At 42.8% G+C, this 22,309-nt stretch overlaps 2 protein-coding genes across 2 annotated transcripts in view; one reads left to right on the top strand and one right to left on the bottom strand.

Annotated features, from left to right (window-relative positions):
• Positions 1–22,309, top strand: part of EEA1 (early endosome antigen 1) — a 211,486-nt gene that overhangs the window by 88,989 nt on the left and 100,188 nt on the right. The window lies entirely within an intron of this gene.
• Positions 1–22,309, bottom strand: part of PLEKHG7 (pleckstrin homology and RhoGEF domain containing G7) — a gene marked incomplete at both ends in the record, with an annotated part of 35,102 nt that overhangs the window by 6,973 nt on the left and 5,820 nt on the right. Inside the window, 11 exons of the mRNA XM_082497702.1 lie at positions 1,323–1,402; positions 4,716–4,809; positions 5,602–5,717; positions 7,663–7,837; positions 9,505–9,618; positions 10,908–11,003; positions 13,108–13,203; positions 15,198–15,347; positions 16,909–17,004; positions 18,937–18,977; positions 20,274–20,401. Coding sequence (XP_082353828.1) covers positions 1,323–1,402; positions 4,716–4,809; positions 5,602–5,717; positions 7,663–7,837; positions 9,505–9,618; positions 10,908–11,003; positions 13,108–13,203; positions 15,198–15,347; positions 16,909–17,004; positions 18,937–18,977; positions 20,274–20,401 — 1,186 coding nt within the window. The remainder of the gene's footprint in view (positions 1–1,322; positions 1,403–4,715; positions 4,810–5,601; positions 5,718–7,662; positions 7,838–9,504; positions 9,619–10,907; positions 11,004–13,107; positions 13,204–15,197; positions 15,348–16,908; positions 17,005–18,936; positions 18,978–20,273; positions 20,402–22,309) is intronic.

The raw sequence follows: 22,309 nt of genomic DNA, 5'->3' as shown, positions 1-22,309 counted from the left end.
ATGAAGCATAGGCACTAAACAGCCCTAAATTATGTGTTTTATCTTATCAAAGGTACTCAGACAACTTATTTGCCTGAGGAACCTCAGAAAAACTCATCGGTACCTGGAGTTCTGCAAGGTCACACCTTGTACTAAAAAGACACCATAGAAACACAGTACAAGTCCACAGGCAGAAAACAGTCAGTCTAAGGTGTTCAAAGATATTTTTGTTTCCCCTCTTCCCCCTGCCCCCTCCCATTCTCTTAATAGCAGGACTTTTTCTCCATTCCTTGGTGGTGCGTTTCCCCATTTCCCCTCCTGTACATGCAGAACACAGAATTGCTGGGGCTCCAGAAGGGTTGCAGCCCTTCACAGAAGGTTCACCCATACACAGACGTGTGGCGACCCTGAAAGAGACTTGCTTAAGGGCACCAGGTCTCCTTGAATCCCTGCTCCCTTCATGCCCCCTATTGCTAAGGGATGGTGCTGCTGGTCTAGAATCTCTCACTGCATGTCTTCTCCATCTCCTACGAAAGCAGAACACTTGCTGCTTTAAAAAAAAGCCAAGAAGTCTTTAAATCAGACACAAACTTCTTGAGATTTAGCACAGGTCCACTTAGCCTTAATTTACATCAGCTTCATAAACTTAATTAGCTAGGTACATTCCTACACTGAAGCTTTAGGAATTTCAGGTCAACTGTTGCCTTTTTTTTGGCGGCTAAATACAGAGATTTATCATCTGCAGAAGTGTCTATCTAGCATCTTTCATCAGTAATAACTTCCTTAAGAGGAGTCATTATCTCCAGTTTAAAGTAGCAGAAATCAAGGCAAAGAGAGACCATATGCAACAGGCTGTGTTAGAACCGAGAATAAATCCAGCTTTACATCTATTTTAGCATTTCACTGTTTTGTTTTGGTGTTTTTTGTTTTTTTTTTTCTTCTTCCTTTTTATACTTCTTTCCCACAGTTACGATATCTCTGGGATAAAAATTTCTTAGGTTGCTGGACTGAGTCATGAGGGGAGCATTAGAAAACTTGAACATTCTTGAAACTTTTCTGAGGTTTAGGAATCCAGCATGTCAGAACACCACCAGGAAAATATTAAGGTCTTGTAATGTAAATTCTGCCTGTCGTAGTGTTCCTCTAACATACTGAGCCTAGAAGCAGGATTTTGAATCAGTGTTATGGTTTGCTATTAGGATAAGAAATTATCACCCATCCTTCATGCTGATTAGTCATCTTGTATTTTTATCATCAGATCAATCTTCCAAAGTACATTTAAACTATTTACCAAGCTAAAAACCATAACAACCGCAACCAGGTATATCTCTAGCTATTATTACCTTTTTGTTACGTTTAATTTTGGTAATTAATAGGAAATCATCAAATAGGAAGAGGTAGACATCAAGGAGTCTTGTGCTTTCTAAAGAGGAAAACAAAAAAGTCAATTTGGTGTGATTATTTTAAGGAATTGCTACTTCTAAGATGAGGCACATCTATGAATCATTGCATCTTACAGAATGCTTTTAACAAAAAAGCGTGGTTTCTAGCATAGTACACAATTACTCATCCCGTAGTCTGCACTCTCAAATGCAGCACTTCAAAAATCGTAAGTCTCTTGATGATTTTGTCTACTAATACCGGTACCTTGTAGCAGATACCTCATTATGAGAAAACAACTATTTGCTTGCCAGGAAAAGTGACCAGGATCACCTGGGGTACCTGCAAATACAACAATCGGCTTGCTGTAAATTAGCAAATCCTACCTGGTAAACAGTGAACCTTCTGAAAATGGCAGAGATAAAGGAATCGAGAAGTGCCACCTTTTCCCGGTACCTTTAAATAGTGGTATGCTGCCATCTTTGCGGGCTTTTGCAGCGATGAAATGTTAATTGACAGCATCACAAAAGCCCTACAACAACTGCACAGAATAGCGTTGGCTTATCTTTTTTTCCTAGTTTAGAGGTCATGAGGATGTGAGGAATATAACAACAAATGTCTGTGAGAATGCTTCCAAGTCTTTCAGGTTGATCTCCAAGCCATGTTGAAAACTCCGGTATTATTATAATAAACAATTGGGAGCAATTTAACAAAAGCAAGAGTAGTTTTTTAAGCAACTTAATGCAGTAAACTTAGACTCCGTTGGATTTGCAGAGCTTGGTCCTTTGACCTCTTCCTTGTTTATGGCTCTTTCTATCCCTTTCCATAAATCTTTCTTTCATTTCCCTTTTTGGTCCCGACTTGCAGTCCTATTTCACTTCCAGAATCACCTCCTTTCTCTGCTGCAGGCTTTATCCTCTATAATTTGTCCTCTGGCTACTCTGTACCAATAGGGCACCTCTGGGTGCGAACAGTAGGCACGAAATGCCGAGCTACTCTTTGCAGCATCTGGGCTTGGTCAGAGCTATTGCTCCCCGGCAATCTTGCAGGATCCTCAAATACATTCTTGGGTGTTCGGTTCTGAAAGGTTTGGCTTGAAAACTTCTTGTTTCATTAATGTTGCACAAAGCAGTTGAAAATTAAAACCCTAACTAGGTCATGGTACAGTCAGCTGCACGGAGAATAAAGAAACTACCATGAGGTCCTTTTTATGTACCAGTGGATATTCAGAAGACCACAAAAAAGCAAATTAAAGTGTATTAGACATCTTATAAAAACTACCCTTTTGTAAGTTTCTATGAAGTCAAAAACTTTGTAGAGGTTTCTCCCCAGCATCTCTTGTACAGCAGTAAGCTTTTGTGGGTGTTACTCAGGAAAGAATTATTTGTTGTAAACTCTGTCTACTGCAGTGGACAAACTTTTTTGCTGCTTTGATTTATACTGCGTTCACAGAGTCATTGAATTATCATTGGAAGGAACCTCTGGAGGTCTCTGGTCCAACCCACTGCTCCAAGCAGGCCAAGCTAGAGCAGGTTGTTCAGTCAAGTTTTGAATATGTGCAAGAAAGGAGACTCTGCAACCTCTCTGGTCCCCTGTACCAATATTTGAACACCCTAATAGTTGACAAGTTTTTCCAAATATCTCATGGGGACATGGGGAAATACCTCATGCTGCAACTTGCATTGTTATGTTTCATCCTTCAGCTCCATCAGGCAGCTGGGGACACCACCAGCCATTAGGCAGTTGGGGACAACCATGATGTCTTCCCTGAGCCTTCTCTTCCTACATCTGCATAACCCCACTTTTCTCAGCTGCTCCTATTCTCAATTACAGGATTACCAAAAACCCCATGCAGCTGTGGTCTCAGTGATCTCAGTTTCGTTCAAGCAAGCACAGTTCACCTTAACACCAAACTCGTGTGCGTCTGTTCAGACTTGTGACTTTAGGACATGCTTCTTTCTGTTGTGGAGCATTATATTTGACCTGCGATCTCATTTTTTGTCTTGAAGGATGTTTCATTCAGGTAAGTGGCCAAGTGCCAGGCAGTTTTATATTGCGGATTGCGGGCAGCTGGCTGTCTTGGTGAGTAAGAGTTATGCTCATACCTCCTCCTCCATTTTCTCATTACGTACTGCAGAAAGAAATGTGGCCACCCGATGGCCACCTTTACTTCTCCATTTGGGGCTGATGTCTCATCAAGAGAGCAATGAATGCAGAGGGAAGCACTGGCAGGAGAGGACTCAGTGGCTTGCTTTCTCCTCTGCCTGCTACCCCCTGAACATCAGGTGCAACCTTTTCTTTTGCTCTCCCTGATGTTTTGCCTTCTCCTCATGTGGGAAGAAAAGCAATAAAAAAAAAAAAAAAAAAGCTGCTCCCTTTATAACAGTGGTGGTGGGACACAGAAAGTGTTGGGTTCTTACTCTCTTCACCTCTGCTCCTGACGAGGTGGTGAAGAAAACGTAAGGCAGGAGCTGTGCTCAGTTCTGCCGAGCCACTGCTACCGCCTGGCAGCCACCCTGGCATGCAGCTTCCAGCATCCTTTCAGAGGCTGGTCTTCTCCAGACACAGAAAGTGATCAAACTGCCCAGGCTCTGCTTTCTGCTCACGCAAGGAGGAAATCCTCCTCTCCAGCGCAGGTAGAGGTTCTGCCCTGCTTCAGAATGGTGCCCACGTGTTCTGGAGACGTGAGTCTCCGCTCTGCCAGGGTGACAGACACGTGTGAGTGGTGCTGTAGAAATCACCATGCTCTCGTGGGACCTCTGGGCTACCCGTGGAGTTAATGGCATGTTGTGCGAGGGCTCTGTTCGTAACAGGGAAGCCACCCGGCAGGAGAACACCTTGTTCCAAGCAATCCATCAAAACAGCAGTCTTAGCAGAGATGAAGTATGAAATAAAAAAAAAAGAAAAAAAAAAGAAAGAAAAGCCTCTGGACTTTGTAATTTTCAGTGAAGCACATAGATACGGTGCCAGAGAGGCAACGTGTGTTGACATCGGTCCCCGGGCATGTGGGGCACCTTGTACAGGACAGCCTAAACTTGCTGTTTTCCTATTGCCACATTCTTGAACGTGACAGTAAAACACCCCCTTTGAGTGGCAGGCATTGGCCAGTCAAGCTGACTTCTTCAGCAGCTGGCAGACTGAATATCCAGATGTGACAATAAACAATCATGCAGATTATTCATCCTTTTGGCAGTTTGGCTGTTTCTCAGTCTTTCTCTGACAAGCTGTACGTTTGCTTCCCTCCCCACCCCCCCCACCTGCCCAAATACTGTTGCAAAGGTTCATTCTGGACCTGCTGTAACAAAATATGATTCTGTTAAGCTCACTCCTGTTACCAGCACATTTAGGGATGTTACCTGCTAGCGTTAGCCGCCCTTCATGAAGGAGAAGTCTGGTCGCTGAAGACAAAATGTTTTCGCTGTTGTTTTCTCTTAAGCTTTGCTTCAAATACTTGACCCCAAAAAAAGAGAGAGAGAGAGAGAAAGAATGGGGAATCTTGCATATCTGATGATGAACTGGGGGGGAACCTTAAACAAACCGAGCACACGTGCGCTCTTATCTCAGCCGAAATGCATCACACAGCTAATAACTGAGCATGGCCGTGTTTCTTCAGCAGTGCTATTGCTTATATGCGTTTACGCTTTTGAAATGTTAAGCTGGGTTTTTCTTTTCTGGAGTGAGTTGAATGGTTTTTGCAGCCCTGCGTGTGAACAGACATAATCCCTGAGATGTGCCCCACTGGATGATGTCACCATAGTGCTGCTTAAAGTTTGTATGGGTAAGGAGGTAACCAGAGCAGAAAGGTGCCCGCGCTCCCATGTGCGCTGTGTGATTTTTTGTAATGCTGTATAAAAGTAAATAGAAATTTCTTTGGCTCAGCTTGAGGAGTGAAAGAGGCAAATGGTTTCTACTTCGTATCCTTATAAAAAGGTGGTAATACTTACACCCATCCCATTTCATTCTGCCCCTTAAAAGCAAACACTGGAGAGTCCTCCTGGATCATAGGATTGTAGTCTCCTGGATGCGAGCTGAGAGCACCCAGTGCTGCCACCCAAGGCGCTGAGCACAGCCTGCGTGTTCAGCTACAGTGTTTGCAGCGCTCAGGCTGCAGCTGCTCCTGTTAGAGCAGAGTCACCCCCAATCACTAGCATATAGACAACAAACCAACTTCAGACCACGCTATAAAGATGGATAGGAAACTAAACCTGGCTCAAGGAAAAATGCACTTTAAAAACCGCTTACCTCTGGGACAAAGAATCTCTTGTCACGATCCCAGACCTGAGGCCAAATTATGACTTCTTGCAGCTGCCTGAACTTCTGAAAGTTGTCCAACCACTTGACTTTACCTTCCAGATCCCCTGAAATATGTGAAACATCAGTTATTGCCAAGGCTGGCAAGAACAGTTGCGTTTCTAGAAGATGCTGAATGCTGATTTTCTCCAGTGGAAGCCAAAGTGCCTTCACATGTGAAGCCCCAGATGAAATCTTGACCCCACTGTAAAAAGTACCTAAGCTCTTCTTAGGTCAGCACAACCAGAATTTCAAACCATGCATTCAAACATGCTTAAATTCACTGCTACATGAAAAGGCTGTTTGCTAATCTGACTAGGAAATAGGGGGAATCATATAAACTCAACTAAACCGTAATCTTAAAAAGTTATTTAAAAAAACTCCTCTGCCTCTTAAACTGTCTAGGGTAGTGTGGGAGAAGTATTTTTTATTATATACAGCCTGATCAAAAGACTGTTAAAAATAATGAGAATTAATTTGGGGGTGAAGTGGTACCAGAAGTGACTATTTAACTGGGATGGGGGCACTTCAGAATGTGAAAAATGGGGACTAAGTCTTTGCTAATTCAGGGCCATATGAGGAAAACTTTAATGGACCTGCAACTTAAATTCCAAGTTTTTGTCCTGAGGGATATTGCAAATAATGGTTTTGGACACATACACCAGAGGAAGAATGCTTGGACTGTAAATGTTCCTTATGTCACCGATTCACTGATCAAAAAATGGAGGCAGATCTTTGTCGGGTGTCTGTGAATAAAGAGGGGTCACCACTCCATCTTTGGTTTCCTTGGCCCAGAGGTGTCTAAACTCTGAAAGGACCTATTTCTTTGCCAGTAATATTCCCCAGATATCCCTTGGTCTTTCGGGGCCATACCTAACACTGCTGTCTTCCCTGGAGAAGTCCCCAGACTAGTGACAAAACCATCTTCTTTTCCTATGGGACCCGTTCTGCGCCAAAAAGTGTGCTCCTTGTGCGTCCACTAGGCTAGACTCCTCTAAAGATGTGGCAAGAAGAGAAAGAACCCGAGTCTCTCTTTTAGGTGGTAATTCTGTCATTGGAGTATTTACCCAAGAAGAAGGAGCCCCAGATTCATCTGTCTCTAGAAGACATTAACTCTCTCTCTGCCTCATCTCCCAAGGAGATGTTTGAACCTTCAGCTTCCAGGAGAAGGATGGTGGCAGAGAATGCTGGGTGGCACCACCATGCTGGGTGGCTCATGGTCCTGGTGTGCTGCTGGTTCGGGTGAAGCGCTGCCTAGCACCTCTCCTTGCCAACACTGGCAAAATAAGTGTTTTGCTGATTCTCTGTCTTGTCTTTGATTTCAGCGAGCGCTGCATGAGTCCTTTGTGGAATAAAATTATCTGCTGATGTTCTGTGACCATAAGACACTTAGAGATGCATTTATAGCTTCCTGAACAAGACTGAATTAATAAATTATTTAGAATTAATAAATTATTTACTTAAAACGCAGGGAAAAAAATATATTCCTGGACCAACCCCTTCTTTTTCCACAATAGCTAGAGCAAATCTGTAGCTGAGAGAGCTCTTCAGCTGCTTTACACGCTAGGACCCTGTCATTTAGTAAAAGGTCACTGACATAATATTCCCCTCGTGAGTGCAATTTTATCCTATTAAGCGTTAGCCCCAACAAATCCTCCCTAGACATAAGTCCAACTCAAAGACTTCTTTGTTTGAGATCTTTCTTGATTTGTTCCAATTTGTGATCTGCTCTTAATTGTTTGCATGTCACTGCAGAGGATTCTGAGCAAATACAAGTGACTCACTGATTTGGGAGTCCTGTGACCTTGCTCAGAGAGGCTTTGACAGCACAAGGGTGGCACCAATCATTTCCGCCAGAATGAGGAAGGGCTCAGGATTTAGAAAGGCACACACATCCCCATTGCATCTCTGCAGGGAGACCGGAGCCATTCACACTCGAAGGACACACACAGAACGGCCGCATAACTGGCTAATTGTTAATTGCACACTTGACTTTTAACCTTAGCTACTTACGGATGGACTTTTCCACCTTCTCTTTAAGTGACCAGATAAAGCCTTTCTCTGTTTCGTCAGTGCTCCTCTTCCAGATGTTGTTAAGGAGGAGAGGATAGCGTGTCAGTCGATGCAAAGGAGCGACCAGCAGCTCCGGCAGATGCAGCCTCTTGCACTGTTCGTTTTGTTCACACCACTGCTGAAGACAAGGAAAACCTGCCTCAGGCCTCAGCTTGCTCCCTGGCAAGGACGTAGCAGTTGGTTGCATCATCAGCTGACTATAAGGAGGCAGGGACTAGTTAAAGATGAACTTCCCACACGGTGAGAGCAAGAGCAGCGTAAAGACTCTTTACAGGGGGAATGGCATCACTCCTGAGGCTCACTTTCCGCATTGCTGCTTCCCATTTCAGGTGCTGTGGCCATGCTAGCAGATCAAGCAGTGCTCTTTTTAATCTGCCATTTTAATTACATCAGGAAAACCTCAGTTATGTTTGAGGGCCACCTTACGTGTTAGGGTCATCTGCTACTTCCCACTGGGGGCCTTTTTCCTAGGCATGAGTGTATGAAATCCTCGTCAGGGAGCAAGTCATGTGAAACTCCTAGGCCCTAAAAGCTGCTGGGTTTGGCTGCTACAAGGAGGCGTTCTCCCAGTTTTGGGCTGCCTGTGAGAAAAGCCCGCTTCTTCAGGTTTCTCTTCCTAAGCCTGCACTGTTGAAGGTCAATCTTAAGTATATACAGGGAACGCTGGTCTGCTAACGATAAGTCAGAAAGAGCGGAGCCCTTTTCTTGGGAGCCCCACCGCTGCTCCGGCTGGAGTTGTCGCTTCAGGCAGATGCGGTGTTGGCAGACGGAACCTGCTCTGGTGCTGTAACTTTACAAAGACATCACTGACAGCTCTTTCCAGCCTTAGAAGGAGGTAAATGCTTGCTTACTGGTAGCATTTTGATACCAAATTCTACGTTTGCTTTATCTATGGTGAAGCAAAACCTGTCAGAGGAGCTAAAACGCTGCTATTGCAGAAGGACTGCTTGCTGTTCTCTCCAGGACGTTGCTTCCTCCCTGCAGGCACATGGGTCAGCGAATATCCATGAGCGAAGAGGGCATCCCGGCTTTTTCACCAGGGCTCAGCCAAAACCCACCCTGCTCTCTCATCACTGGCTCCCAAGACACATGAAAGCACTGACGTGCTCCTGGATTTCTGTTCCCCTTGTTTTGGCTTGTATCATATACCCCTTTCCTTAAGCAGAAGGAAACCGTCATATGCTTCTCCAGTTTTGAGGTTTGTGTACGTCACTGCTGCTGCAGCACAGCATAAAGGCTGGGGGTTGTTTTGCACTCGGGGAATGTGAGCCCTGCCATCCGCTAAAGCACATAATACCCTACGTACTGTGGTTCCACCCAACATCTAAACCAAGCTGATAAGCAGGACGTGTGTCAAAGTAAAATACTTGAGAGAGATTTTACAACGTGGCTCGATTTTTATTTCTTTTTTTTTTTTTTTTTCTGTAACCATTCCACTTTGTTAAGGTGGAGGTCGCCAAATCAAGGGACTACGTGCGAAACACCTGAACGGTAGAGGCTGGCAGTACATATCTTCTGCCTGCAAAAATGCAGCTGTTTTTTCCCTTTTCTCTTCCCCCTCTTGCCTGTTCCAAATGGCAAGTGTGGACTTTCACACATGCAGGAGAGTATACACTCAGAAAGGTGACTTCATATCTATGATACCCTCTACAGTTCAAAAAATCTGTGTAAAATGCTATCATCTACACAGTTTTGCTTCCAATGAAGTTTTCTAGTCTGCTGTTAAAATCCTCTCATAAGGCAGGAAGGCTGAAAACAACAACAACAAAACCATCACCTTACCTTCAGGTAGATGCCAAAATCTTCTCTCGGTCTCAGGTTTTCCAAGTAGAAGACAGCAGAGGTATAATTAAGGCAATAAATCTGGTGTGTCTGGCAGAGGTCACCCTGGAAGAACTGCAGGAAAGACTTGGAAACTTACCAAGAAAAAAAAGTCATGACAAAGGGAGGAACGACAGTTCGGGTTTTGTAATGTGCACTTTACCTGAGATTTCCTCGTGCTTAGGAAAACAGGGGAAGAAGGAAACAGGGAGTTAAAAAAGTAAAGGGCAAGTTAAAAAGTAGTAAAAGTGGTAAAGTAGTAAAAAAACCACAACAGTGCTCAAGCAATGCATGGGAGCACACTTCTAAGAGCTCTGCAGAGGTGTGATGCGTTCTTAGAGTTTGTTCTCATTAGAAGTAAATGATGTGAAAATCATGTCGACACTGAAGATAAAACCCGCTATCTATGCAACAACTTCACATGGCCTCGTATAGCATGTCACCTTATATCCGAGTGTGTTAGAAATGTTGAATGCCAGCTGTGACAAAACTCAGTTTTGTCTGAGTTTTGTCTGTCTCTCACAAACATAATTGATAAGAACGCCTGAAGTCAGAGGTAACGGGGGCGAGAAGCCAAACCCTAGCCTCCCTTTCCCGTTCTAAATCCTAACCCTGTTTTAGTATTTTCCCAGACGTTTTCTAATGGCCCCTACTGCTGGGGAAATTTTAGGTCCATGAATTGATTTTCTGTCTGTGTTAATATTTCCAACGTGTCGGTCATTGGGAAGTTGTGCAGGAAATACTGTATATGTGGGAAAGCCCCTGGACAGGGTTGTTTGGACAACCGCCTTGTTTTCCAGGCAGACTGCCCCAAAGGGTTGCAGGGTGGTGCTCGGCAGCAGCAGGATACCTGTGTCTGCACCTCTCTGCTGCTCAGCAGACGCAGGCCAACCTGCAAGAGGTATTTCAATCCCATTGAGCTCTTAAGCACTTAAATACACTTGTGGATCTGGTCCATGTAGTAAAGGAAGGATCTATGTGATGGAGTGGAAGGAGGGAGAGAACATCCAGCAATGAGGCTGAGGTCTGGTCTCAGGGTAATATCTTCCATAGAGAGAGAAGCTCACCTCTGCCGGTGGCAGGGTCTCCTCAAGGTCTGGGCTACTGTTCCCCAGGAAGGGAAAATCATTCCACACTTTGTTCCACATACAGAGCACCTTTCCATGACCACCTCAAACATGCCAGTGAAAAGAAAGTAAAACATCCTACAGATAGGAGGTGCTTGAGGCTGAGACCAAACTGCCTGTGACAGATAGCATGTCCTTGAGACCAACTTGATTGCTCTAAAGCACCTGCATGCTATGATAAATGGTCTGCTGCAAGGACTTGCTGATATTAAGCAAGAATACTGCTAATTATGTTACCTTTCCTAGTATGGAGCTGAAATCCATAGGAGAGTCTGATTTGCTGACGTCCTCCTTCACAGTTTCAAAAAAACTTTTCAGAAAACTGAGACTTATCTAAGTAAGGGAAAAAAAAAAAAAAGAAATTAGCATCAGTGATCTTCTGAAGTTAAGTTTAAAACAACTTTATTTCCCATCCCTGGTGTCTTCAAAGGTTCCAAGCCTAATGGGGTGCCTATACTCACCTCCCTGATACTGCCAGGATTAGCTTTTATTAGTCAGGAATGCTTTAATTAGTCAGAACCTAAAAGAAGTCTATACAAATACCCACTTATGTCAGGATAATGCCATATGACAAAAGCTTTGAAACAAGATTAGTTATTCCATTTAAACTTATTTCAGGGTAGCATCTGTATTTAACGTGAATTGACATGAAAAATTGCAATGGATGAATGATATCTACTGGAAAACACTGATTGTGTATGACAGCTGTGACAATTAAGGAAGTCTTCACGGTCATTTGAAGAAGATACCATCTTTCATAGTTTGAGTTTGTTTCATGCTATTGGAGATGAGGGAAATTTCTATCAAATGCTATAAAAAGTCATGTATTCCCTAAAAGTTAACTTTATATGTTTGCACTGGTTTGAATGGTGCCCGCACTGTCAGTCAGGTGCGACTGAAAGCCTGCTCCTAAGCCCACAGTTGCCTCCTGAACACACTATTTGTGCACAAATTGATGACCAAGCTCAGCTTTAGGCCAGATTTTAGGCCAGAAGGAACAGTATCCTCTGTGATACAGCCACGAACTGCTGTTGTAGCTGCACACGCCGCTTGCTTTGGTGTATTTATGGGGGCAGGGTTGCTTATAGGCTGATGCTTATTCTTTCATTTTGACGAGGGTGCATTTTACACCTTTTACAGCACGCATTTTTTCATAGATTCAGCCTGCTGTCAAGAAGAAATGCATACTGTAAAACGCATGAAAAAAAAGGCATAAAAGGCATTGAGAGCAGCTGCTTTCCCCTAATTTGATCACTATTTTATATACAAGTATGCTATAATAGATGATCATTTATCATCCTCATTAATAAGGACAACAAACCAGCAAATGCATTAAAGATAATTCTCTCAAGACATGACCAAGCTCCAGCCAAGCTCAAAGCTTTTGCAATCCCTAAATGACACACAGCAATATAACCCACTCCCTTCTTTGAACAAGAACAAATGAACCAGCAACCACACATCAACTGAACTCTAGTAGTTGGCTGCATGTATGGTCTCAGCCCATAGCAAGCACAAGGTGAATCACATCAGCTAAAAATCTCTTTCCTTGTGTCTCCAGACCTGCTCAGGTGGTCCCTCACAGCAGCTCACCTGGTGTGTGGTGAGTCACTGAGCAGAGATGACTTGCTCGTGTGTTTCAACTCTGGCTAATTGTCCCTGCTCTGACGAGGTTTCCTTCTTTTATTGTTTTGGCTAAAAAGGGAGATGTTAACTGTTAAGGCAAGGGAATTACAATAACGGAAAGAACTTGAAGTAAGTAATTGGTTTAGGGGATGTGATGTGATTGAGAGCAGTCGTTCAACTTATGCAGCTGAAGAGCCCCTTCCAAAATTCAGCTCGCTCTTAAGGGTGAGGTGTCCTGTAAAAGAGCTCTCAAGCATAGAAAAGCTTCTCTTTTGCTTCTAAAGTTGTGTAAAAGCTGTTTTAGAAACTTCAGCTGGAGAAGGGTGGTCATAATTTTGTTTTTACCTTGCTCTACTGGATTGGTGTAATAGATAGCAAAGTCTTTGTGCCCATCTGTTTGCAAAAGGAAACTTGTAGTTATTGTAGTTATTTTTTTTGCCGTTCTTACTGTTTTGCTATAAGGATTGTGCAGTCAGAGTTTATCTTCACAAATCCTTTCAAAAGGATGCTGCTTATGAGAATTAGTCTCAAACTCGGATTTACGTTAGAAACAACTGCCAAATGAGCTCTCCTCTGTGTTCAAATGCCTCTTTATCTTCTGTTGGAGGCACATGAGAATACTTTGCACTTGTGAAATGCGACCCCCACTGATATACCAAATAGAAATGAAGAAAAGACCAATTATTTGAACTAAGTTCCAAATGCGATCAATGAATCTGTGACTAGAAGCTTTATGGATGGTTTCTTGCCTCCTTTTATTGGGCTGGTTGATTTCTGATCTCAGTAAGATTTTAATTTTTTTTTTGCTCACCTTGTTTAACTCCTCTAAGTTTGCGAAAAGTCTCCGCAAATCCACATCCAAGAGAAATTCATTACTCTGGAGGTATTTTAGAGTGCTCATAAATATCTGTAAAAACAAAACAAATCAATGCTATTTGCTATTTGTGCCAATTCAATATCTCTCTCTTTTTTTTTTTTTTTTTTTTTACCCCTGAAAGAACAAGTTTGCACCATAATTCTCATGAATATAATTCCTCATTTGATTTGGGGAGGGCAGAAGACTACACTCTGAGAAACTTTTCCTGACCTGCCTGAAGGCTGAATATTGGGATTTGTGTGAGGAGGAGGGTATGAGTGATGTCTCTGGGGTGTCTCTGCAGCTGCCACAGAGGCAGCAATGTCCCTGCTGTGCTCTCTGGCTGAACAGGGGCAACTGAGCCCCATGCAGATCCACATGAAGGAATTAATAACATCAGAGTCATAGTTACAGATTTCTGTAATGTTTCTAAATTGTTTCCTTCCTACCCCATGCATCTGCTGCTATACAAGTTTTTTAAAGTTATTGAGGGAAAAAAAAAATTGTTGGAATAGCATAAGTAGAGGGCTTATGAAGGTTTTTCTTCTCTTTGGATTGTTTTATTGACCTGTACTGAGTGAAAACTCCATGTGTAATTATTGGCTGTTTAAGTTTTTATATTATTTAAGCTATGATGATGATCTCGGAGCTGTGCTGAATCTGACCTAAATCTGAAAAAGGCTTAAAAAATGTAGATTACCAAGTAGAATGTTTTTGTGTATGTGTGAAAAGCATTAATGAAAAAAAAAACATCACCCAGGTGCCAAGACTGAAGAGCTGGTGAGAATGTTTGCTTAGCCTTGTGTAATTCTTCAGTTGCCACGAAGAGTTGACCTGAGAGCTGAAAGGGGATTTACAGTGGTCTTAAAGTTCCCTGTGGAGATTCATTGAAATCGGTGGAGTATTTCTATACTGGGAAGTACTTAGAGTAGCAGGTATCTGTAAAACTGGCTGCCCAAATTCAATGGGTTCTTTCTTTGGCAGGAGAGTTTGGGAAGATGGCATGGATGGAATAGTTCATCATTCATGGGTCACGCAGGGCTGGCTAAGGCTTGTCGGTGGGTTCTTGCATCAGACTCACCATGGGACCTGCATGTCTCCTGTTATCCTCATCCTTCCCAGGATTCCCCTTTTTTTAATCTTCTCAGATCTCTGGGCAAAGTGTATAGAAGGAAGGATGCTTCCATCCTGCCTTGGACCAAGGGTCCTGTCATCCCCTTTCCTCCCCCTTCCTGTTCTACCCCACCAAGGAGGAGTTCAGCCCTCTCCTCTATTTATTCCTTTTGCTTTGCAGGACTTCTTGTAGTTCCTAGGCTAACTTTTCAGCAACATGGAAAATGTTTAACTAATCTTTTTCCTTTGACTAATAATACAACAGAAATTGTCTGTGCAGAATAAGAGAAAAATGATAGGAAGGCATTTAGGGAGGTTTCCATCCTTTTAAATGGATACGCTGACTTTTGATGTGTGATGAATGTAAATAGTGCAGCTATTCGTGTAACAGTGTGTAATATTCTTGTCGACATTTCAAAGCTCGTAAAAATTCATCACGTTAGAAGCAATTTGGAGTTTTCAGGAGAGTAGTTGTTATTTAGTTTGCTTGTTTTCCAGTAATATTAGAACTACAGGTCTGCTGAATTCTGAGGTTTTCGTGCTCTAGTCAGGATAATCTAACTACAGCTCTATATGAAGTTAAACAAAGAGCACAATGTCACAGACTAGCAGTAGAGAAATATCCAGTATAGTCTACTGGAGAGTGGCTTCAGTTCAGCGTTAGTGAGAGGAAGCTACTGGAAGATATCTGCAATCAGAGGTGTTTGCAAAGCACTGGAAAGTGGTGTTCAGAAGAAGAGATGCTATCAAGAAGATAAAAACCAAAGGGAACTGTGGAAACAGGATGAGCAGGCAAGATGGGAGAAAAACCAAGCGCTTAAGTCATTGCCCCTAGACACCCTATGGGAGGTTACAGGTGGCTTTATGTCTGCCATGCTGACAGGAGAGAAAATAATGTTTTATTATTTTTGGGAAATGAAATCTGAAGTTACCGTCTTGAGAACCAGCAAATGATCCAGAAAGTAAGTGCATTCACTTGTGAAAAGTTCCCACACTGCTGCTTCTTTTTTCACTTCTAACCGGCAGTTGACATCTTTCTGCTCAGTCTGTTGCGCCTTTATAAATTCATGCCAAGATTTGCTCTATTGATTGAAGAAGAAAGAAAACCACTGATTGTTGTATCAACCTTATGAAAAGAATCTATGATCTATTTGCCCATGTAAAGAGCCCGACTGCCAGTATCAATGATTCTTCTTCTGGAAGCTTAAAGATCCCTTTAAAAAGTTTAAAAAATCTGTTGTTTTGTGTTTTTTTTCTCCAAAATATTTATAGAATCATAGAATGGTTTAGGTTGGAAAGGACCTTAAAGATCATCTGGTGTAGGTCGGGACACCTCCCACTAGACCAGGTTGCTCAAAGCCCCATCTGGCCTGGTCTTGAATACCTCCAGGGATGGAGCTTCCCTGCTGTAGGTCAGGACACCTCCCACTAGACCAGGTTGCTCAAAGCCCCATCCGGCCTGGTCTTGAATACCTCCAGGGATGGAGCTTCCACAACTTCTGTGGGCAACCTGTGCCAGTGCCTCACCACCCCCAGAGTGAAAATTTTCTAATATCTAATCTAAGTCTCCCCTCTTCCAGTATGAAGACATCCCCCTTGTCCTATCACTTCATGCCCTTGTAAAAAGTCCCTCCCCAGCTCTCCTGTAGGCCCCCTTTCGGTACTGGAAAGCTGCTATAAGGTCACCCCAGAGCCTTCTCTTCTCCAGGCTGAACAACCCCAACTCTCTCAGACTGTCTTCACCAGAGAGGTGCTCCAACCCTCTGATCATCTTCGTGGCCCTCCTCTCTTTATAATATAAACACACTGAATTTGAAAGTAACGCAGTATGATAGTCTGTTTGTAGGTTGCTGTATCAAAAAATAGTGGGCAGCTTGCAAATGCTGAGGAATTTAATCTGTCATGCTGCTGCTGGAAAGCAGGGATGGATGGTAGCTTCCTATTTTCCAGACGGTAAGATCAAGGTACCAAAAGACTAGGTCTTCACAGGTACTTGGATATTTTGTTTAGTCCTAAGGTGGCACTGACAGGAGTCCTCAACAACTAAGTCTCTGGGGAACAGCATATATCAGCCTGCTGTGAGAAGCAAAAGATTTGCCTTGGAGGGTATATGGTGTTATATGTGGGTTATCTGAATATTGCCCTGGTAGCCCAAGCTTGGTATTTCTATGGCTGAGGGCCCCCAGAGGGCTTTGGTGGGATTCCTGCAGCTGAACCTTGGTGTTGGCACTGACCTCTACGTGGCCACCTCTGAACACACCCCTAAGGCAGCAGTAGGGGTGACCATGCCCCACTTGGTGTCTCTGTGATGTTGCAATTTCTTTCCCCAGATCTGCAGGCACTGCTGAGAGAGTTGTCTTGGTGCCTTTTTCTGAAGGTTGTACCTCCCTGATCTAGGGCAGTCTGGAAGCCTGGCAAAATCCAGGTGGTTGTGAAGGCCCCTGCCAACCTTCTACGACATTCAAGTTTCCCCCTTGCCCCTCCATTTCAAACGACCAAAATATACTTTATTTTATGCATTCATTTTGCAGAAAGGTCTCATATCCAGATTAATGTAGTGAAAAATGGTAACTTGAAAAGAACACAAAACTTTCATCCCCATCTTTAAGTATCCTGGGTACAGTATACTGAGTATTTTGATACCTTAAAGCAGACAAATTCATATGTGCTGCAGTCAATGATCTTAACAGTTGAAAGACAGTTTTCCAGATCAGATGCTTGTTTCTGTTTGTCTTTACCCTGTTGAATGACAAAAAAGCAACCTTGATTCATCCAATGCCTTAAAGACCATTAAGCAGTTTACCCAGCTCAGTAACCTTACTCTGATCTGAAAGGAGCTTGCCCTTAACTGAGTGGACTCCTTATATTTCCAGGCTCTCCTACACACAGCTGAGGCAGTGATGGCAAGTTTATTTGTAGCTATGGGTGGGGTGTGTAGGTGGCTTAGGTGTGGATGTGTAAGATCTTATTTATGTAACACAGAAGTCTTTAGCAGGGCAAATCATTGGTATGGAAACAGACAAACAGCTATCCTCAGAAGACAGAACAAATAAATTATTTTGCTGCCTTCAGCACTGCCAAAAGTAGGGGACAACAAACTCATAGTTGAAATCATCCTCCTGCCACATACAAAACTGGAGTTTTTTTGTTTGGTTTTTTTTTTTTTTTTATTTGAGCTATGTATTAAAAAAATCTCCTTTGGTCAGCTGCAGAGTAGTATATATGAAAAGAGCTTTTAGAAAGTTTAAAGCTCAGGAGGAGTTTGTCTGTGTGAGGGATCATGAAATAAAAACAATTGCTTTTGGTTTGGCTTTGATTTTTGGGCTGACAGTGCCATGTAAAAAGTTTAACCAATATTTATGAACATTAATTTAGTGCTGTGAGCATAGACTTATAAGGTGTTTGTCTAAGTTTTATCTGCTCTTTGGAACAGTGTAGTCATACTTCATGGATTTCTATTGTCTGAACTTTAGGCCCTGATATCAAGCCAATTTTTAACTATGTGTTTGATTATAATATCTGAAATTCAGAGTTTAAGCTCAACTCTTAATTTTGAAAAATACCTTGAAATGTAGCAGAAACAATAATGCAATTATATATACACACACTTAACCAATGCACCAGCAAATGAATCTTCATAAATTTAATTTTTTATAAATTAAATTTATGATTAAATAGTGTCAGAAATCAATTTTGGCTAAATATCAAATAGATTTTATTGCAATTTTCAAATATTTTGCTGAATTTAAAATTTCTCAGTTTTAGGCCGTATTCCTTCAAATGCTATAGAAATGCTATCAAATTAAGTGGGAACTCTTGTACATGCTAATCTGAGCACTTGCATTGGTCTCACTTGCACAAACCCTTCTTTGATAGTGGAGATTTAGAAGATAAAATGCAAAAAATATTAGGAAGGGACTGTTCACAATTACATTTTTAGGGGCGCAAAGTTATCAAGACACTTGTAAATGAGGTTTTGAATGATGAACAACACTCAGAAAGGAAATTTGGATACCATGGTAAGTGAAAATTGGAAAAGACAAGGAAATATGTTAGACAGGACAATTCACTGAAGTGTGTTGTTGTGAACGCTTTTATTGACGAGAGTGAGGGTGGTCATGAACACAGGAAAGGCCTAAGAAAGCATCTAAGAAAGCTGCTTTGGTAGGTAAAGCCTAGATCCCTTCCATGTGAGTGGGAGTTAGGCAGATACTCCAGAGTCCTAAAGCACTAAGGTCTAGGTTGGCATGCAGAAAATACACCATACACTGAGGTCAAAGCAACGATGTGACTGACTCACCCACCACTCAGCCCGGGGAGCTGCACTGGACCTGCTGCCACCACTGAGCACCTTGAAGGAGAGCTCCTGCATTGCCCACCCCGCTCTGCCCCTCCTGGTGCCAAGGGCACCTCTCATCCCACCACCCATGGGGATGGGGTGCAGTGGCGGTGACTGTGTTTCCATGTGCAGCGGTGCTGGTGGCTACACTGGAGCACTGTCACTGCGGGTTAATGTCCAAGCAGTCCCAAGGTGGGCTGAGACCTCTGAGTTCGGCTCACCTGATGGCTGCCTTTCTCCAAGGGCAGTAAAGAAACTCTTTTTACCCGGGTTAGTTGTGGGAGAAGGCAAGGTCAGTGCAAGGAAAAAAAAACACATGGTGAAATACTCACAACTCCTCTTTTGGCAAATGGCCACCTTGGCTTTTTGGAATCTAATGGGTAAAACAAATGTGTTATCAGTAAAGAAACAAATAGCTGAAAATAAAACTATTATTTATATGGGTTTTTTTAATTTATATTTTTTTAGATGAAGCCTGATATAGTGTACTCTACTTGGCTCAGATTTAATAGTTGGGTTCAGGCACTTTGTGCACCAGACTTAAAACACATTAAGCCTGTTGGGTTCCTCCCAGCAAGAATTATGTCTGTCTGTGATGGGATCTTGGATGAAGCTAAACACCTCTACTTGCTGCAGATGACCATATGTGATTGCCAGTTCTTTACACGGGAAAATGCATCGCACCTCAAGCCAATCCTTGAAGATATTCATTGTTTTGAAGCAAGAATTAGGCGGTGTCAGGTCATTAGTAATATCTTGGAGCTACGCAAGGATTTAAAACTCCTCTGAATAAATAATCCTGCAAACCCTAAGCCTCAGATCTGTCATGGGGCTGGCGCAGTGGTGCAGGCTGTAACTCATGGTCCTTAGTGAGGCACAGGAAAAGCTGGGGATCTAGATGTAGGAATGTACCGGTAGAGGTGAGGAACGCCTGTGTTTGTTCAGCAAGAAATTTGAAAGAGTTTTCTCTATGTGGCACCTACCTCCAGGCCTGTGTGTGACTGGGAATCCCAGTCAAAGCTTTCTTCTTTTGGATTTTGAAGGCCTTGGTCATTCTTTCTGGGGATGGCTTGTTTGCTTTTCTGAAGCTGCTGCTTGTGACCGCGACTTACTTATTTTTTGAGAAACTTTTGATCTCTGGTCACCAGCACCTTCTTATCTCTGACAATCACACTGCACACTGTACTATATTCCACAATAGATATTTGTGGAAATTGCTTGCAGGTCTACGTTTGAGTGTTGGGTCTGCTACCCTCGTGATTAGAGCACTACTGGAAAGGGTGGCGTGGGCCACTCTCTTCCCTCTGCTTGAAGCTGTGCAGGTAGGAATTTGTAACTCAGCTGCTTGCAGATGGACATGCTCGTCTGGGCTCTGGTTGCTCCTAGCCTGTGGAGGAGGGAGGTGATCCATATCCTGCCCCCCTCATTTACCTCTTACATTTTGCATTCAGCAGTAAAATGCAGGCAAAAAGAAAAAGAAATTGAGGGGAATTTTCAACTTAGTGATGCAGTCCCTTTGGCGTGGGCTAAGGGCTAACAGGATCCCCCATGGAGGCTGCGCTGCCTCGCATGTCGTCGTTGCACAGATCCTCCCTCCCCATCCCACAAGCACATGCGTGTTTCAGTTGTGGCTTTTGCTCAGATGAGCAAACCCAACCCTGTGTCTGACCTGTGCTTAGCAGGAGGGCCGCGTGGGCCAGGTAGTCCATGGCACTGTCTGACACCAGGAGGTCTCCGGGGAACACCTCGAGTCCCGGCAGACTCACTACCACAGAGCTACGCCTGCGCTCGGCTGATCTGTGAGACGCAACAACAACACACATCATCTTTGCCCGCTCGTGGCTGCAGAAGAATCTTCTGAAGTGCTCCTTGCTGATACAGGAGGAAATGAGCTAAAAAACCAAATCACAGCGGCTATGACATAATCTGTTAGAGGAACAACGAGTAGAAAATTTCAGTGATCGACAGGAAATACCTAATTATCTTTCCAACATTGTTGCTGAGATCAAGGTGCTTATGGCCATGGCTTGCTTTAGATAATAGGTACCTAGAGAATTTAAATATTGGAAATTCCCGGGTTCTTCTGAGATTAGGCAAAAAGTGAGTGGAGATTTCAGAATCTATGTTTTGGCACTGGAGTCCAAAGGAGCAGTTAAATACCATTTCCCTAGCTGATATATGGGTTGTCATTACTTTTAACTTCTGTATAACTCAGGTGATTTCAAGAAAAGACAGCACACTAGTGAAACAATTAAAATGTAGTTTGTTTTTTTTTTTTTTTTTTTTTTAAATATTTAACCTTTTGGCTAGTTTCTGCTATTTTCTTTCTAAATCTTTTTGATGTTTTTTTTTTCTTCTGATTCAAATATTTTGTATTTTGAATATAATGTGACATAGTGGCCCTGCTGATTGAAAACAAATGGCTCTTTCCAACTATTGTTGTTACTAACAGAGGGCATTGTCCAGGATGTAGATCCATCAAGTGAAGTGACAGAGGCATTCTGTATCCAACAGCATGTTTGTGCCAGAGGCTGCTCACATTCAAATACCGAAACTATTGGTGCACGTCAAAAACCTTTTTGGATTTTGCTAATAACTCACACCGATACCTAATTAATTGTGTTAGTGTACTGTTGAAAAGTGACCGGAGTCTACAGCTGCTTTTGTGCTGTCTTCAATTGACTGATGCGTGAAGACTGCATTAGAGTTCAAAGGGTTAGTGATCAAGCAGCTGAGGGAGGAGACGTGAAATGTGTGTACATATATAAAAGTTCTCTTTCAGTCACCATTTATTCTGTATGGTATTTTTGGTCAGTTTAGTGTAATTCTGACTGTTTTGGGTCTTTTTTTTTTTTTTTTGCCTAGGCAGATATCTTAGTGTGAATATCTAGCCATTTGCCGGCGCCTGATGCGAAACCTGGCAGGTATATTTTCCCCTTTAAGTGCATGAATAATCGCCTGACAACTTATCAACTGGCGAGGCAGAGAACTGAGATTTGATATGTATAGCAGGACATGGAGATTACGCTTTTTGTTACGATCTGACAGTGACATTGTTTGCAATTGCCTTAGCTAAAACGATTGAATTGTACAGATGAAAGACTGCTCCTAACAACAGTGTGGGCTGTTGGCTATCAGGAGGGCCAGGTCTAGGGCTTTAGCACTTGAAACACAGACATATTAGGGCTTGAAAACCATGTGTTGAGGAGTTTACAATGTGCAACATACAAGTTGTCTAAAAGCTTTTCCTTTTCTGATAGTCCTACTGAATGAGGAACATAGGATCTGTTTATTTGACTTTAGGGATTTACAGTGAAACTCTGAGTTTTCTTATAAAATTGAACCTAACGCATGGTTTGAGAGCTTTTGTGGATGGGGTCTGTTTCCAAGGGAGACCAATTCCATTGAGGTGCTGGAGCGCGTGCAAAGAAGGGCGACGAAACTAGTGAGGGGTCTGGAGCATGTGTCTTATGAGGAGGTGCTGAGGGAACTGGGGTTGTTTAGCTTGGAGAAAAGGAGTCTCAGGGGAGACCTTATCGGTCTCTACAACTATCTGAAAGGAGGTTGCAGAGAGGTGGGACTCAACCTGTTCTGTCAAATAACAGGTGATAGAACAAGAGGAAATGCCTTCAAGTTGCACCAAGGGAAGTTTAGATTGGACATTAAGAAGAATTTCTTTACTGAAAGGGTCATCAGGCATTGGAA

This window comes from Vanellus vanellus (genome assembly GCF_965231255.1).
Source record: "Vanellus vanellus genome assembly, chromosome: 1".
Taxonomy (NCBI): Eukaryota; Metazoa; Chordata; class Aves; order Charadriiformes; family Charadriidae; genus Vanellus; species Vanellus vanellus.
The sequence above is the reverse complement of the archived record's forward strand: the minus strand, read 5'-3'. Positions and strand labels throughout refer to the sequence as shown.